Raw genomic sequence first — 17464 nt, forward strand, 5'->3', positions numbered from 1 at the left:
GACTTTTGACTTTTTTTGTCTTCAACTTGTGTTGTAGTGGAATGTGGAAATCAGAACGCTGTGCACTATGATGTTTGCAGGTAACTTGGCGAACTACAGTAACTAGCTAACATATAGCTAACATTAGCTCGCTAACAGCTAATGTGTCCGATCAGTGCAGTTATTGACTGCACCCCTGGTAGACATAGAGTGCTACAATAATGGAATCTGATGTTTTTAGCTAGCTACAGTACATGTTAACATTCCAGCCAGGCGGCAACCTCAATGCGGAAGTGTCATAAACCTACATTTTCTCTAATGGCCAGCAGGGGGCAACTCCCCCTGGTTGCAGAAAGAAATAAGATTGTATCGAAGTCTATGAGACAATGATCCTACTGTACTTCTCTCTTATTAACACAGTAAACATTGTAAATATGGGTGTATGGTGTCAATTGCATAGTTTCAAGTCTTCTTCAATACAGAATGAACAGGAAAATGTTTTGGTCATTTATTAAACTCAGATAATAAGAGAAATTAACTCCATAACAAATACGTATGTCAATTGCAATATTCATCACTGACTTTTTTTTTTGGCATACACAGTATGCTTGGCAGTCAGATCGTGAAAAGTGCAAGGTTAAAAAAGTTGTGCTCGATTGTCATGCTTTGTAAAAAATAAGATTAAACTCAGTAGCTCACATTTGCTTTTGCCCTTGAAATATGAATAACAAAAAAAAGAAACACTGACAGAGAGACATAGATTTGAGTTGATGTGTCTGAAGTAGTCAGAAAAAAATGGACTGATCGCAGCATTTTCTCTTTGAGATAATCACATGAGACGATTGCTAGCTGAATCCTTGCTCTATGTCATGACTTCATGAATTGAGTACGATTATGAACCCAAACCAACTGCCAAAACTCCCACAGTCTTTACATTTCAGCACACACCTTCATGTTCAGCTTCTGCACGCACTCCTTCAGCTAGCACATGGAGACATAGCATGGGGCGGAATTAAAAGGGAAATTATCATTAGTTTCGAGCTGGCAGATGTCAATTAATATCGACCCGGCTCGTGGTTCCATGTGCCACATTATGGAGCAGCCAGTGTGCCATGTGTGCAAATTAAGGGGCCGCTTAAATTCATCACATCGCCGAAGCCACTTATCATTATTATGCACCTTATTCAAAGAAATCCGCCAAAAGGCCATTATCTGGAGCTGAATATCATCTTCGCAGTGTGCCAGTGAAAAGAGTAAACTGTGACTCAAGTATGATGAGTCAAGCAGACTTTGCGATCCTAATATAAATTGTCTGCACGTATGAAAGAGAAATGCATAAATACATTCCCCTCTATGCATTCCTGCTGCTGATAGAAAGCCCTGTGCCACTATAGAGGCCAGTGAAATGTGATAAAACTCAGTACTTTTACAGAGTTGACTTTCTGCTCCTATGACAGCCCTTCTCTGCTGAGTTAATGTCCACCATAAAGGCCGCACAAACAGGTGGGAGGCGTCTCTCCCTCCTGAGTCCTTTTACTTTCGCACAGGATTGAACACTCAGCACATTCTCTTACAATGTAGGAAAAAAACAACTAATACACTGTAGATATGAGGACTCAATGTCCTCAGGGTTCGTGCTTTAAGCAGCTGTTGCAGTGCAGCATATACACCGGTATCGCTCGGCTTCATGGACCTCTGAGTCACGCTGTTCCACTGAACAAAGGGCCTGTTTTTTTCATTGTAATGGAAATCAACTTGATAAATGACACTCTTTAAATTGCGCTGCACTGTAGGTGTGTTTTTGACATTCAAATTATGTCCAAACGGTGCCCTCTGCAGAATATTTAGCAAAACTACAGCAGTGTTGTTCGTAGTCTTTTCCTCACTGCACACAACACATGTTACATTTATGAGATGCATCATGATGGCCTGGCCTAGATTGACATTGTACTTGTGAATTTCACTGCCCTTATCAACCTGTACGCAATCCGAGGCAGGAAGCTGTCTGCTGTTTCCAGCTTTTGCTGTTTGGGGAATCGCAACTCCTGCCTGATTTGCAAAAGAAGTATGGCCTTTTAAATCACCTCTGAAAATGCAATGTGTTTTTATCATCTTGTTTAATTAAGGTAATTTATTTTCATGTGTATTGATGTGTGTGTGTAGGTCTATAAATGTACTGAATGTATGTAACACAGTACATACATAACATGTATGCATAGATATTCTCACATATGTGTATATGACGTGTATATTTTCTTTTTTCCATGGAAAGCACTTTGAAATCTCTGCTTGTTATTCAGTAAGTACAATATAGATAAACTGTATTACTATCACCATTACTATGTAACTGCAAAAACAAAAAAAGGTTCAATGCTCCATATTCATCAGAAAGTGAATTTTTTTTATTCTTAGTCAAACCAGGAAGATTATACAGATTGATACAATCCACTTGGTAGCTGTTAGTAAATCTGGTATGGTCTAACTGCATATAAATATTCTGTAATACAATGGAAAGCTCCAGAGCAGCTACTAAAAGAAGCTTGCGGTGAAATTGTTTTGTCATCAGCTTTTTCTTAGGTCAAGAATGAACATTGCGGGTAAACTTAAGGTACAATTATTCACAAAACACATACAAAATGAATAATAATTATACTAACAAGAAAGATCTGTATTTATATTCACTGGCTCAGTAACATGAAAGATCAAACGAACATCATATCCTGTCAAATTGTACAATGTTACCGCTACACGTGAAATAGGAACTGAGGAAAAAGCCCTTCCTGTCCTGCTGTGTAACTCCGACTGATGCTACATTGATAAACTCAAAGAAAGTATAAACACACACGGAGGGAGTTAAAGAAAACAAACATTTCTAATGGATCGGATGGATCGTGGTTGTGAATGTGGAGTGCGAGTTCCATAGAGGAGATCTGGAGGCGTTCTCCGTAGGTGTGTCCAGGCTAGCCCATTCCTACACATAAACACAAAGAAACACACACACAAGCTGGTTAAAAATCTCATCCTAATTTCATATCCTGTGGCATAGTTCAAACCACTGCTTTTACTTTCTAACACGTTTCTCTGTGTCTGGGTACCTGAAAGCAGCACACCACATTATCTTGTGTATTTCATATATCGGTAGTATCACTTTCATCGCTGTCGTCACATCATCGCAAAAATGTTCTATTTTCTGACACTCCTAAAACATGACGTGCTCTACATTCTTCGTCTCCAGCAGTGACGGACTCGGGCTGTCTAAATAAATAAAAAGAGCATCAGCTGCATGCGTTTGGCCACCACGGCGTAGTATGTTTCATAGCATACCTATATGGTACTGTGCCATTTTTTCTCCTTTTAAGGGCACCCAATAGAGCACTGCATCTGGTTTTCTCCACTGGAAGGGTATCCAAGATGGCACTTCATCCTGTTTTCTCCACTGGAAAGTCCCCCGAGAGGACACCTCATCAGGTTTTCTCTACCATAAGGGTATCCAAGAAGGCACTTTGTCATGTTTTCTCCATTGGAAGGGTCACATCATGGTGACCAAATAGCTGAGTGCTTAGCATATACTACATGGGTATGAACGTCCTGAGTAGCTGGTTTGAATCCCGGCTGGTGAAACGATGTGCTGCATGTCATTACCTTACTCTCTTTCCCCACATTTCACGTTCCTTCTCCACTATCACTATCAAATAAAGGCATAACATGCCCCAAAAATAATCTTCAAATGTACATTTATTATAGATGACCTTATGTAAAAGAGCAGTAAACTAATATCAATTGCAATTGTATAACTTGCAAAACTACGTTTCTCCTTTCTGTGCAGTGACAGCATGTCGGAAAACGAGATATAATTGAGAATTATATCTCCCCATTTCATGTAGACAGGTTAGTCTTTCCATCAGCTGGCGATGACAGCATTCTGTCCTCTAAAGTGGCTGTTCAGTAACAGAGCACAGAGAGGAAGCCAGAGCCTGGCGAGAGTCTTCACTGTAACGAGAGCCCTTCATCAAGCTAATTAATGAACGTGATTACAACTAATGAGGGGCGAACAATGCGCTATAGCACTAACGAGCAATATCTGTGGGTTGACAGTATGTTTGTGTGATTGGCAGTGTGTGCATGTGTATGCAGTGTATGTATGTATGCATGTGTGTGTGTGGGTGTGTGTGTGTGTGCGTGTGTGCGTGTTTTGTTTACAGCAAAGGGATCAGGGAAGTTTACAGTTGTTTGTCAAAGTGAATCTAGGAGAAACATTCTGTAGAGGCCACAGAAATACCAGAAATACCAAAAGAACAGAAATTAGTAAACTGCACATGATCTGCATAGTTTTTGTATTCAAATTGCCAAGTTGAACATGCATCATAGGATAAGTCTGGTCATATTCTGTTTTTCGTATTGTCAACAAATCCCATGAAAAGACCAAAACCATCAATGAATTCTTCCTACTAACAAGTAATGTGCATCCAAACACTGTCCTGCTGCTGATACTCAAAACACCAAATGCGTATTAATCTACTGCTGATAATTGTCTCCAAAAAATGTACTATTTACTCCTATTTGAGTACTGTTTGCCAAGAACTGTCCAGCTGTTTTAGATCCACATCTTCAGTAGGAACCATTGGACTCGAGGCTGAGAGCCACAGACTAAGAAAGTCAGAAAGTATTGAGAGGGGGGCCTCACACATTGTTGGTTTTGGTTATTTTTGCTGACAATGACAAAAAGCCATTCAGCCTTATCCAAATGTAAAATGTAAGCTGTTGCTTGGAGATTCAGGTATTGATTAATAATTACCTGAGAGGTAAAGCTTGTACGCCTGAGTGTCAGGTCTGCAAAACAAAGAAGAAAAACAACAAGCACTGTTTGTATATCTCTTTACTTTCATGCAATTTACTGCAGAACTAACAAATCGTCTCAAAGAAATTGAAGGGAAGTGAATGGATAGACAATTAACAAGTTATAAATATGATCGTAAAACTCACCAACAACATGGTCCTTAGTGTGAACTTTAGTCCAGAACTGTGCTTCCTGTCTGAAACAAGTCAACACAGCAACATTTTATAACACAATACCAACTCTGCAATGCAATAATGCATTTTTTTGAAGTTATGGGAAAACACACCTGGCACCCATTCAGTAGGTTCTACCTAGAACCCAGTGTAAAGGGTTATACCAAGAACAATCTGTGAAAGGTTCCACCCAGAACCCCCATGAGAGGTTCAACGGAAAGTTCTGTATGGTTCTACCCAGACCCCTCTCTGGAGGTTTTATCCAGAACCTTTCCACCTTCTGAGGGTGCTAACAAGAACCCACCCAGGGGGGGGGTTCCGAGAGCTAAACCCTCTCAGTGAGATGTACTGTGAAACATTTTTGTACTACAAGTTTTATTTTCCACAGGTTTCATCTAGAGCACCACAACCCACATCAATCATGGTTCACCATCACAGTCTTTGGGGGTGAGTTTTACCGTGAACCCTTTTACTCTATAGTCCCCTATATTGATTTCAACAATTCTTAAAGAACTCTTTCTTCCAAAAAGGGTTCTTTGTATAAAAAGTGTTATTAATGGAACCCTTAGTCTCACAGAGAACCCTTTAAAAACACTCTTCAGAACCCTACCCAGAACCTCAGCCCTTCAGGATAAACCAGTTTGGAACTCTTATTTGTAGTGTTTCATATTTGGACAAATTCTGAGCAATTTCAAACTGTACGGCTTAGTGATATTTTTGCTTTAAACTGTTTGTTATGTTGCCAAATTGAGAAAAATATATGCAGTTAACGCCGCCTCGAAATGTTGCTAATGTTTCATTGCTATCACGGTGCTGATGGTAATTCACACTTGCTTATTATAACTTCAGGGAGACAAAATGACTGTGGACAGACAAACACAGTGATCATTTACTGGCCTTGAAGACGAATGGGGACTAAAAAGAAAATACCTTCTCTTCTTTTCCTCGGCTGCTGCTTTTACTTCAAAGAAGAGCGAAAAGAGAAGAAAAAGAGGCAATAATAAGTTTCACAATTGAAGACAATCACGACAGTGTAAATGTATCATGTGAGAAAGCTGAGAGTCATGTGCCAGATGTACCTTTCCTGTGTGCCAACACAACCACGAGTGCTGCTGAACAGAGAAACAATACCACAGCGGAGAAAGAGCCCAGTACGAGAGGCCAGTCCACGCCGGACAAATCTGCAGACATCACACTAGCGTAAGTCTGAGTCATTTTATTTTATTTTACTTCCTGCCACTCACAATTCATAATAGATTCATCTACATATGAAATAATGACATGTTAATGTAGTTCTACCTGGAGATGATGGAGGATGAATTCCTACAAAAATGAGAAAAGAACCAAACAGTCACATTTTATGTCAGATGATGCTCTACTAAAACCACACACACATGCAGTATAACCGTGAATCTACACCTCTGGTTACAGCCAATGGGAGGCTGTGCTCAGATTTGCTCCATTTGCCTCCCATGAGGACGTCGTACTGGCACTGGTACAAAGCCACAGGGGTGTCCTGGACAGGCACTGGGAAGGTGACCTGATGGTTGATCATGGTAGCATGGTGAGTGGCAACAGGAAGTTCATTATCAGCCAGGTAGAGGGAGAACACAGCGCGGGGGTAAGCGGGCGACCCTGTGCAGAGCAAATGCCACACGTCCGTCTGCTGCTGGAGGACAAGGGTGGGAACTGGCAACGCGTCTGAAATCAAAATCATATGAAACATTAGCCAGAATATATCCAGTATATATATATATATATGCTCTTAAAGCAAAATAGACACTATTTCTAGCTTCTCAAATGTGAATATCTTCTGTTTTTCTTTGCCTTATATGATAGTAAACTGAATGTTTTAGGGGAATTGGGCTGAAAGAAGCCATTAAACCCAATAACATTTTAAAAACATAACAATTTATGGATTCATTGATAAACAAAATACATAATGAAAATAATTATTAGCGCGAGCGCTATTTACAACATTTTCTAAATTGGGTGAGCGTTGTAATACTTGTTGTAATTCAACATTGCAGATGTTATCCCATTCATACAGTAATTCATTCAAATATTATTTTCAGAATGCATCACAATGGTAGTTACAATATTATTCATGAATGTAAAACGACATTAAAAGGTGTGTCAGACGTGGAAAAACAAACAAACGTACGAAAAATACGAAGAAGAACCAGTTTGATTGATTGACGTGTAGCAAATGAATCAAAAGAAAAGCCCACTTAATGTAAAGCAGGTTTATAAATGTTAGTTTTTAGTAAAGATTTAAAGGAAGTCAATGTCGTAACAAGATAAACAACAGGCATGCTGAGTTTGGGGGCCCTGAGAGCAAACATATTCACCTGTAATAGCGATTTGAACCACGTTGCTGACAGTTGAATTCACCAACGCCTTTCTTTTGGTGATCTGGTAAATGCACGTATACTCTCCCTCCTCTCCTCCCCTCACCGGCCCCACACTGAAGACTCCTGGCTGGGGTTCAGGGTTTGATACCCGACTGGCCCGGGGCTGCAGGATGACAGATGCCTCCCCCGTTCGCTCAGCGGCCCTCAGCAACAGGAAGGTCAACGGTTTGTTGTGATGGCTCGGCTGGGACTGAGGCTGGGACGGAAGAGGGACCGAGCATCTGAAGGACAGCATGTCCCCACGTTTTACCACGCCGGTAGAGGGATTCACAGACAAGACTGGGGGAGGGAACAAGGGGATAGAGCGAGTGGGGGCAGCATCTGGGAAAAGTACAGAAAGGGAGAGGAAAATGAAACAATTATCTCTACATTTGTGTGGCCCCGTTACTTTGACATCGTTTGGCACAACAGTTGCGTAAACCATGTAAAAAATAATGCGAACAACCTCGGTTTGCCACAGTCAGCCAAACCTCCCTCTGTAACCGTCAACCCTGGAAGCCAGCACACATTGTGTTTGATGTTTATGTGTGTGTGTGTGTGTGTGTGTGTGCGTAGGTGTGTGGTTTCTATATGAAGTGCAGGATGTAACTACCACTGTACACACCCACAGAGTGGAAGACAATAAGAGACCACAGAGAGCACCTGCATGCAGCAGTGTGTTTTGAGGGGGTTGGAGCACAGCGGAAGGGAGTGTTTATTATGTTATAACACATGTCGAATCACTTGTGGGCGCGGACTGAACGGAGTGACTGCACAAACTGTGTTGCTCCACGTTAAATGAGAAGTAGAGCAGCTACAGCCTAGACTACATCGACCAGAGTATGCCTCCATCAAATCCAAAAACAACAAAAAAACAAAACATGGACACACCTTTTGGGGGCTCTAGCTGCAAATAGGGACTGAACGCACTAAAAGGACGGTCCTGGTCCTGGTACAGACAGCAGAAGAGTTGGACTGGATCCCCCTCATTCACCCTCACACTGAACTGAACCTCCTCAGTGCCGGACTGCAGCACCTTAGAGTCCACCTCAATAAACGAATGGACACACAGAGAAGAGTAAAACCACAGGAGCCCAGTGTTAGAAGACACGACACACATCCTCAAAAGAAACGTATACCTTTTCTCTGTGCCGGAACAACATGAACTTATCCCCTCGGTGGCCCTCTGGTGTCCGGCAAGCCAGAACCACGGAGCTCTTTGACCTCGCATGGATGTAAAGTGTAGGCGCCGGCGCCGACAGAGGTGAGGATGTGGAAGCAGAAAGCCTTCCTAGACAGGAGAGAGAGAGGGAGAGAGAGAGAGGGAGGGAGAGAGAGAGAGAAAGGTTTCATATGTAGAAAGAATCAGTTGAGTTTCATACATTTTGAGGTTGGTGCAACAGTGAAGCACCAACTGTGATTGCTAAATGTAGTGACGCTCACTTTGTACCGAACTGGTGATTGCAGGTGACGACAACGTAACAGTGGAATGTGAAATTCAAAAATAGACATATTGCCTGTAACTTCAATATTTAGTAAATTTACAAGCATAGTTGTTGGAAATTTTTGTGTCGATGATTATGCGTTTAATGGCAGTTTCGCCGTTGTTTGCTTCTCCTTTAATCCACCAAAAATCAGCAAATAGATGTTTCTAGTGGAAGTTTATTGTTGTTAAACAAAACAATAAAACTCAGTGATGAATATAATAATAATAGAAACAACTATGGTACAACACTTACCCCAAAGTTGTAGAGAAGTGAATAACAGATATATCCAAAGGGATTGTCCACCACTAACAACCTGCATATTTGACACAAGAAGAAAACTGAATAGTGTGAGAAATCACATACAAGCATAGACTCTCTCTCTCTCTCTCTCTCTCTCTCTCTCTCTCTCTCTCTCTCTCTCTCTCTCTCTCTCTCTCTCTCTCTCTCTGTTTTCTTAATATGTATCACATCCTCTTGAAGACAGAGCGATTGGGGGAAGTGGAACCAGTAAACACACTTCCTTTTTTGGAGTCCACTGGTCGGATCCGTGATGAGAATAAATAGCAGGTCCTGTTTCTCAGTAACTCACATGTAAAAATATTTATGTGTCAGACACAGCAGATCCAGAATTCCCCCACATGTCATCCGGTGTCATCAGGATGTGATAGGTGTGCACGATAATAATAGAGCGGTGGAATGTAACTAAGTACATTTAATTTAACTTCTTTTGTGTGCCACATCTGCAAGATGATAAAAAAAAAGAGGAATTGGATGACAGAGACCAAGAATTAGCTTACTGATAGACGGAACAAGATATTTATAAACTGTATCAACAACTCCAAACTTGAGTTTGGCTTAGAGGAGAATTAAAGTGCACATTACACATCAAATTCATCTCAAGGTGGTAAATATTCCGAAAGAAGATGACGGTACAGATTTAAATCACATTACTCTGGCAACGTGTCACTCGCAACCTAATTAAGTTGTAATTTATATTCACTTCATCAAAAGAAGGATTGCTTCTACTAGTACTTTATTGAGAGTGAGGCCAGTTATAGAGGAGTAAATCTTATCACAGAGTGCAGATCCTTGAGGGTGCACTTTTTCTTTAAGAGCCTCCTCTTATAAAGAGTGATCAGGTGCAGCAACATTTTAAAACCTTTAAAAACACGTCATCTGCATTTTAGAGATCACGGTCAGTAATGAATCTGGGATTAACAGGATAACACATTTATTATGATTATTAATCTCTTCCAAGGAATCATGTTTTACAATACGAGCACATATGTACAGGGAAGTTATTACATACTCTAGAGATGCAGGTCAAATTCAGTGGCGACTACAGGTGGTGAATTTTTGAGGAAGGTAATGAGTAATGTTATCGTGTTAAGCGTTGTTCTTTGTTCTTTCCACCGCTGCATCATTTTTCTGAGTAAAACAAACAATCTCCCTATTTCAACCAAGAGATGAGTTCATTATTATTCACGTAGGCTATTGCAAGGCGGGGTAGACACATTATTATAAGACATGCTGGTGCAACATTTACATTAACAGCATTTATCTTTCCTCCTGGGTGTAAAACTGTCTCTGATGAGATGCTAAAATTAAAGTGTATTGAGAAATACAGCCACGAATGCACAAACAGTTTAACCTGTAGCAACTTTTAAAGAACTTTTACTCCATAAGACACAACATATTTATGTACACCAGAGACATGTTATTCACATGAAACAGTTAACATGCAGCCGATGCCAAGAAAATCCATGGTGCCCTAATGATGAATCCTAAATCCTGTTGTCATAGTTTTTAAATCATGGCACCTGGCTGATAAATCATAATGACTTTGGTGGACTTTAGGTCTGACTTTTGCTCTGGTGCCACCATGAGGTTCAAATGTGTTGCTTTTGTAAGAAATGTCTTTTCAACGATTGGATGTAGAGAGCGCTGCAGGAATGAGCATGTCAGCATTTGAGCACTTCTGGTTCCCTCGTCTCAAAGTCAATGTTTTTTTTAAATGGGTTTTTGGTTAGACGCCTAAAATAAGGTCTGTGCTTAAGACAAGCTGAAGAGCTTTTTCACGATATTATTCTTCCACATAAAACACGTCAGTAGATACCCCTTTCATACATTTTCATTTTCTTATAAAAAGGCGGTTCTTAACTTAACAAGAGGCTAAATAAGACTGCAAAACGTCATCATGCTGACAGCCTGCACATCCTTGTTGTGTATACTTGTGTTAATGCAACCGTGGTGAAGTTAGCTAGCTTTTTTACTTCTGCCGATTGCATTCAGGGTGCAAAAATCCTAAAAGTGGTGTTTATTTGTGAAAATGATCTTGCTGAACAAAGTGTGTAAGTAATTTCTGCAATAATTCAAAATCCAGTGGATCCAGTGGACCCATTAGCTTTTTGTCAAGGTAACCGGTACGATGCTAACTTCCCGGTTGGCCTACAAAAATAGATCATCCCTGCAGTGTTCTCGACATAAAATTTGTCGCACACATTGATGTCCTGGATTAATTAAATTGATCCCCTGACTTTTCCTCTAGCGCCACCAAACGGTCAAAAAAGTTGCTTCATGCTAACTTAAAAAAAAACGATTCCCATCAGAATCAGTACTTTGTGTTCATTGCTAATTATGCTATGCTAGTTGACCTTTTCTTGTGATTTGTTCATCGTGCTAAGGTTTGTTGAACCCGCGTGACAGAATATAGTTTATTGTAGACTCTGCAGCTATATTACTTTCAGCATTGGTTGCTCTGGGAATTAGCTGTTAAAAACACTGCAGTGAAGCTGAAAAAGTGATTACAAACTGAGTGGGGGGAGGTGAGAGACAAGTGGACTACTTTACTTTCCAAGTAATGAAAAACACTTTCGTGCTTCGTTTTGCTTCCGGGTTGGGACGGGTCTTGTCCTCTCTCGTCCATCAGCGTCACACTCCCCCCCTCTCTCTCTCGCGCGCAGCAGCATCCACGAGCGCGCACTTGCCCGAGCGGTTTCCCAACAACGTGATGTCTTTGTGGGTGACGTCGGGGTGAAACCACCTCAGAAAGAAGAAGAACAAAAAAAGCATGAAAGAGATGGATGAAGACTTCGCTCCTGAGCCGGAGCGTCTGCGGACATTCGTGAGGAAACTCAGAGAGGTGTTTGACGCGTGTGACGAGGGCTCGGACGGGTTTATCCGCCCTGAACACTTCGTGCAGCTGGGTTCTCAGTTTGGACGAGCAGAACAGGTGAGAGCATGCGTCTTTTTTCTTCTTCTTAAACTATAGGCTACCGCCCGCCATTCAAGTTACATAAGCAACCGAATAACTAAATACATATATTTGTTGAACTTCGTAATACAAAAAGAAGAACGTAGGTCACTGTATCTCGTCTCTTGAAAATATCTAATTACGTATTTCACATTGTTATGTGATAGAAAGCTTACACGAAGTCCCACCTTTTATTTTTTGACATGAGGTCAGCTCGAGCTGCAGGGACAAACAGATGCAGAGGAGGTTCCTGTTGAAAGTTCTACAGGTTGGAGCCAAAGCAGGAATATGTTTTTGTTCCTTAATGCAGTGGGAACAGTGGGCTTATTTGTCTTTCCAGTAAAACAGTCTGGTGCTCCTTCAGTTTACCTCTTGTGACCTGAAACGTGTGTGTTGAATAAGGTGGTTGTTATGTTCTGAAGCAGGAAAGTAGCAATTCACTTTTAATGGTGCCTTGTGCAAGATATTTCCTGAATTCTAGTTTTAAAAAAATTCATGAACTTTATTTTCAGAATGTGAAGAGGTTGGACTGTAGACGTTATGTCAAAGACGTCTATGTATTGTGTTGCAGATATATCTGCTGTATGGAGCATGCTAACCAGCTAGCCTCGGCCTGCCCTGTCCCCTGTCATACCACCACATCTACGTCACCACTGCCAACATGGCCGTTACTTTGGCTTGCTAGCTAGGTAACTTCGACTTACACATTGTTGATGGGAGTACATACAAAACAAACAGAGAGAGACGCCACTTAAGGACTTTTTGGCTGTGTAGTCTAATTACGCATTTTCACAGACTTTTACTTCAACCATTGTATGACAAAATGAGACTTTCGTGACATGCAAAAACGAAACCTAAAAAACAAAAGTGTTACGTCTTCTAGTTTGCGAACAAATGAGGAATATTACTGGTTCATATTTTAGATGTTTTCATCAGTGCGAGTGTCACAGTGGACGTCCCTCGTGTCTCACTGCGTGCCGGGGTAATTGAACACTGCGGTTGATTGGCTCCCCGGTGTTGTGTTGCTCATCGGCGGGAACATCGAGGAGACACTGATTAGCTCCTGGGGGGGGGGGGGGAGCCTTCCACTGACCTGGGAAACTGATTCACAGGATCAAGTAGATGCAGCTCTTAACTCCACGGTCGTAGATCCCACGCAATACATGTTACACGCCACATTGTGTCAGCTTTTATTTGTTGTTTATCGTGATATAAATATTCTCTCCACTCTTTTGGTGAGAATGATTCAGAAGTCACACACAAAACATCTATTCTATGATCATGTGACCCAAAGTGTATTCATTGTACAGAGTGTCTACAGAAAAAGAAACGCATGCACATTACGTGTAGTCGGTTTGGTTCCCACTTTCTGATAGATGATAGATTCCTGTATTAAGCAGCCTCAAAGTTCACTGTGACCTCACATTGTTCATATGCCAATTTCACACAAACATCTAAAATGATGAAGTGGTGACATTTTGTACAGACGTGGATGTAAACTGCCACATCACTGGTCGGCGGAGGAATACAACGCGAGGCTGTGATTCTAGGTTGTTTTTTTTAACCTGAGAAAACCCCGAAGTTGTTTTTCTGTTTCAGTCACAAACCTTTGCTAAAATTAGTGCTGTTGAATTTGAAATGGTTGTGGGTAGCTTGCAGAGAGAATAATGCATTATTCAGCCGTGGTGCAGAGCGCTGAAAGGCAGCAGCGATGCAGTGAGTGAGGGCCTAAGGATGGCGATGTCTTATTGTTTGTTTATCCATCGATCAACATGAAGAGTAGAGCTACCGGCCAAATGTCCACATAATTATTATCATTATTATTATTATTGTGGTTCCCCGGAAAATATCTTCTCATAATTTTGGTGACATCTTGTACATTCATGTTATGTGTGGGGGACCATGCTGACAGGAAGAAGATCACAGGAAGTTGACTAAATGTGCACGCTACAAATAGAAACTAATGTACTCCCAGCACTAAATACATTTTGAACATGATGTACTAAACATAAGCTATGGGCCACCTTTTATCTGTTCGCTGGTGGTCAACAAAACTCAACTGAGGAGAAATGGACCTTTGTGTTAAAAGCAGAGCGTGAGCTGGAGGATTACTGACATTTATATCGGCGGTGTGGCAGCAGGCGTGGCCATCACATTAGGAACAAGAACATATTTTAAGAAAGGGTGCCCAGAGGAGATTGCCATAAATGTGCCCAGATGATAGACCATGTTGATTGTATTTATACTATTCTCTTTAAGGTTACACTCAGTGCTCCTCAGGCTATGCAATGATAGAAACATGTTGTTGGGCCAAACTAACACCCAGCATTGTGCTGTGCGTGCAATTTTTTGAAGATGATAAAGGCAGTAAACTGATGTTAGACATTTATTGTTGGTCATTATCCTACAGGGTTATTATCATTTCAAATCCCATCTTTTTTTGCATGACTTTGCATGGTAGTTCCTTTGGAGGAAAATTCAAACGTACGTTTTTGAAGAAGAGGAAACTTCTGGCGCTCAGTTGTTCGGGTTGCATAAGTTATCATTCTGCATGGAGTGCGTAGTGTAGCTCTGCATTTTTAAAATGCCACAGTGGTGTTTTAGTACTTGAGCAGTCTCGGGGTCTCTGAATGGAGCGCATTTTCACTCGGCCTTGTCTCAGGATTTTAGTTCAAAACCACAACTGCAGGGATATCCACAAACACTGCATTGTCTAAATGTATTTGTTTACATCACGATTGCTTTTAGAAACAAAGGAATATCCTCACATATAAAATCCTCCCCTGCAATGCCTTTTTTGATCATTTTATCAAGACATTTCTCAAATATACAGTAAAGATGGAAAAAAGAGTTGAATGAGGAGGAAATTCACTTTTTTTCCGTGGGTATTGTTGTGGAAATGTTGCTCGTGCCTACGTGCCTACGGCTTGCATGTTCCACATTTCATAGGAAATGGGTGTCATGTAGTGTTGGACTGTTGTTTGCATTGATAATAAAAACAGAGGATCGGGCCCCGAGCGTAGACCGATACAGGGAGCAGAATAACCTCATCCGTAACATTTTTACTTTGCATCGACAGAAATGAGCTCGGTCATATTTTCGCCGTGCCTTCTCCTCAGGTGAAGAAGTTGGCCAGATGTCTGGACCCCGACTCTCGCGGGAGGATCGACTTCAAAGACTTCTGCCGCGGCGTGCTCACCATGAAAGGTGAGAATGTGTGTCCGTGTGAGGAGGAAGAGTTTTAAGGGCTGCACAATGTTTGTGTGGCTTTTAGAAGAACACACTTGTTACTGTGTCTTGCTGCCTTCAACAGTAGCTTTTGGTAATAATGTAGCATAGGCTATTTCTATTGACTTCAATTCCTACAATAATCCAAATGCGCTTTTGCTGCACTATAGCAGAACATTTCCAGCATCGGCGTCAGTCTTTTATATCCATTCAGCTACCTGCAGGCATCCCTGGAGCAGATCGACTGATAGCAAACTCACACAAGTTGGTGTTCCACTGTTTTTAAGTATTTCACAGCAACAACCAGGAGACGCCTCTACAGAACAGTCAGCTGGTAAGCTTAGAGTGCGATGGATGAATCCAGTGAAGCCCTGATAACGCTACCCCTGCGTAACCAAGTGGAATGAAGTATCGTTTGTGCCAACTCATCATATTTCCTCTTTTCGGGGGTCTGTTCTCTTTGTTTTCTGCCCAGACTGGGAGTCTTGTGTAAAACCAGGTCAGCTTACCCTCAACAGTACACCAGGCTAACCAGGACACAGGAGGGGACAGAGCCGGGGTACGGCCACCCAGTAAGAGGGGCAACAAATTGGGTTTCTGGTTCTGCATGGCTGAGTGCTATTGAGTTGACCTGGCCTCAATAATACAATGTTCATTTAACACTGGAGTGTCCCATTAATGACAATCCATGAGACTTCCTTTACACCAAAGATCTTCTACCCCTCATGTATACTAACGGCCGGTCGCGTAATGAGTACATTTAAAGCGGCTATCACTTGTTTTTATAGCAACAATGTATCAAATGAAAATGTGACGGTGATGAACCTCATGAGTTATCACCTGATATGAGAGTGTTGGACAGAATCACGATTCCAAATGAATGATGCTGTTGTTCTCGAACTACCGGATGTGTTCATGAGATACTATCGCTAACAGGGTGTCAACTTACATGGTTATGAATATGTTCACCTGTTCACTTGCATTGTGTATTGTGTTTCCTCCATAGATGCAATACATTATAACAGCTGTTATAATTAATTACAATGTAAATATAAGCTCTAACGTCATTGTTTGCTTTAAGTAAAGTGTAAATGAAATCAAATAAAAATAGCCACATCAAATTAAATAATAAAATGACCAAATATAGTAACTTATAATCCCTTTATAATGCATATTAAGATTATAATGCATTACAACTATCGGAATTCTATCACATCCTTTAGTAAATGACCAGCAATTATGATACTTGCCCTTAAAAATCATAACATAACATGCTTTGTAATATGTTCTGATTATTGTTATAAAGCAGTGAGTGCTTAACTATATTTCTGCAGTGCTATAAGCAGATTTTAACCCTTTATAAGTGTTTATAATGGATTGTAGAAAGTGTTACTAAAGTCTTTATTCATTGTGCATTTTTCTGGATAAAGTGCTGCATCTTTTACCTCCTATCAACTCTGTGAGGTCTCCCATTGGTGCCCCCTCACAGCTGTTTTCCTGTTTCTTCGTACTCTGGCTCCTAAATAATAGATCGGCTTCATAAATTACACCACTTATCTGCTCTCGCCTGCTAGTTTTATCACAGGGAGTGTTTGGCTTTTTGTCCTAAAATTGACCTGCTGTGGGTTTTTTTGTGGAACACATCTTTATTATGAATTATGCATCCAATGTGTCTTTTTCACATCCAGATTTTTATGTGATTATCCTCTACCCTGCCCCGCAGGAACACACACACCAAAATGGTACTCGTAGGACAGCCAGTCTTAGTTTACAAGCATGGTGGAGTATTAAAAGTACAGGGAAAAATAACAAAAAGAATAATGCAGCCAAAAACAGCCTCTCCCCAGCATTCAGCCATCATTCCTCGGCCTAGAAAATGACCCTCCGGAATATATTGTATATTCTAGCTCCCGAATAATCCAGAAACAGAGTCCATATATGATAAATTATACCAGTTTTACCCCTAGACCATGTAGCATAGGCACCATATCTTGTCACATTTATCGGTGTGTCCTTCCTACACAGTTTATCCAAATCTAATTCTTTCATGAAAACCAAATGTTTGGAAACTACTTTCACCAAGAAATACTGAACACAGGACCAAATAGTGTGAG

At 41.0% G+C, this 17464-nt stretch overlaps 2 protein-coding genes and 1 long non-coding RNA gene across 3 annotated transcripts; 1 reads left to right on the plus strand and 2 right to left on the minus strand.

Annotated features, from left to right (window-relative positions):
* Positions 1–2439: 2439 nt before the first annotated feature.
* On the minus strand, positions 2440–7456 carry LOC306784461 (uncharacterized protein). The gene is made up of 8 exons (XM_079278464.1): positions 7341–7456; positions 6409–6690; positions 6289–6312; positions 6069–6170; positions 5920–5950; positions 4963–5012; positions 4775–4809; positions 2440–2950 (listed from the first exon to the last, which is right to left on the minus strand). The coding sequence occupies exons 2-8, from the start codon at positions 6542–6544 to the stop codon at positions 2852–2854; spliced, it is 477 nt and encodes a 158-aa protein (XP_079134590.1). The 5' UTR covers positions 6545–6690; positions 7341–7456; the 3' UTR covers positions 2440–2851.
* A 109-nt stretch (positions 7457–7565) lies between these two features.
* On the minus strand, positions 7566–9193 carry LOC306784462. The gene is made up of 4 exons (XR_013772362.1): positions 9122–9193; positions 8522–8673; positions 8274–8430; positions 7566–7724 (listed from the first exon to the last, which is right to left on the minus strand). It is a non-coding gene; the product is annotated as an uncharacterized lncRNA (long non-coding RNA).
* A 2755-nt stretch (positions 9194–11948) lies between these two features.
* On the plus strand, positions 11949–15367 carry LOC306784573 (rab11 family-interacting protein 4A-like; the record flags this gene model as incomplete). Its single annotated transcript, XM_079278606.1, has 2 exons — positions 11949–12101; positions 15242–15367. 2 exons carry the CDS (start codon positions 11949–11951, stop codon positions 15365–15367), a joined length of 279 nt encoding a protein of 92 aa, XP_079134732.1.
* Positions 15368–17464: the final 2097 nt, after the last annotated feature.

Source organism: Melanostigma gelatinosum (assembly GCF_949748355.1).
Source record: "Melanostigma gelatinosum genome assembly, chromosome: 11".
In the NCBI taxonomy this organism is placed as follows: Eukaryota; Metazoa; Chordata; class Actinopteri; order Perciformes; family Zoarcidae; genus Melanostigma; species Melanostigma gelatinosum.

Excerpts from the sequence above, each read along its gene's own strand:
- LOC306784461 (XM_079278464.1), bottom strand. The coding sequence starts at position 6,544 with ATGATCAACCATCAGGTCACCTTCCCAGTGCCTGTCCAGGACACCCCT. Across the intron at positions 6,313-6,408 it reads CCCATTGGCTGTAACCAGAG|GAATTCATCCTCCATCATCT; the intron begins GTGTAGATTCAC and ends TCATTTTTGTAG. Across the intron at positions 2,951-4,774 it reads GTACAAGCTTTACCTCTCAG|GAATGGGCTAGCCTGGACAC; the intron begins GTAATTATTAAT and ends GTTTATGTGTAG.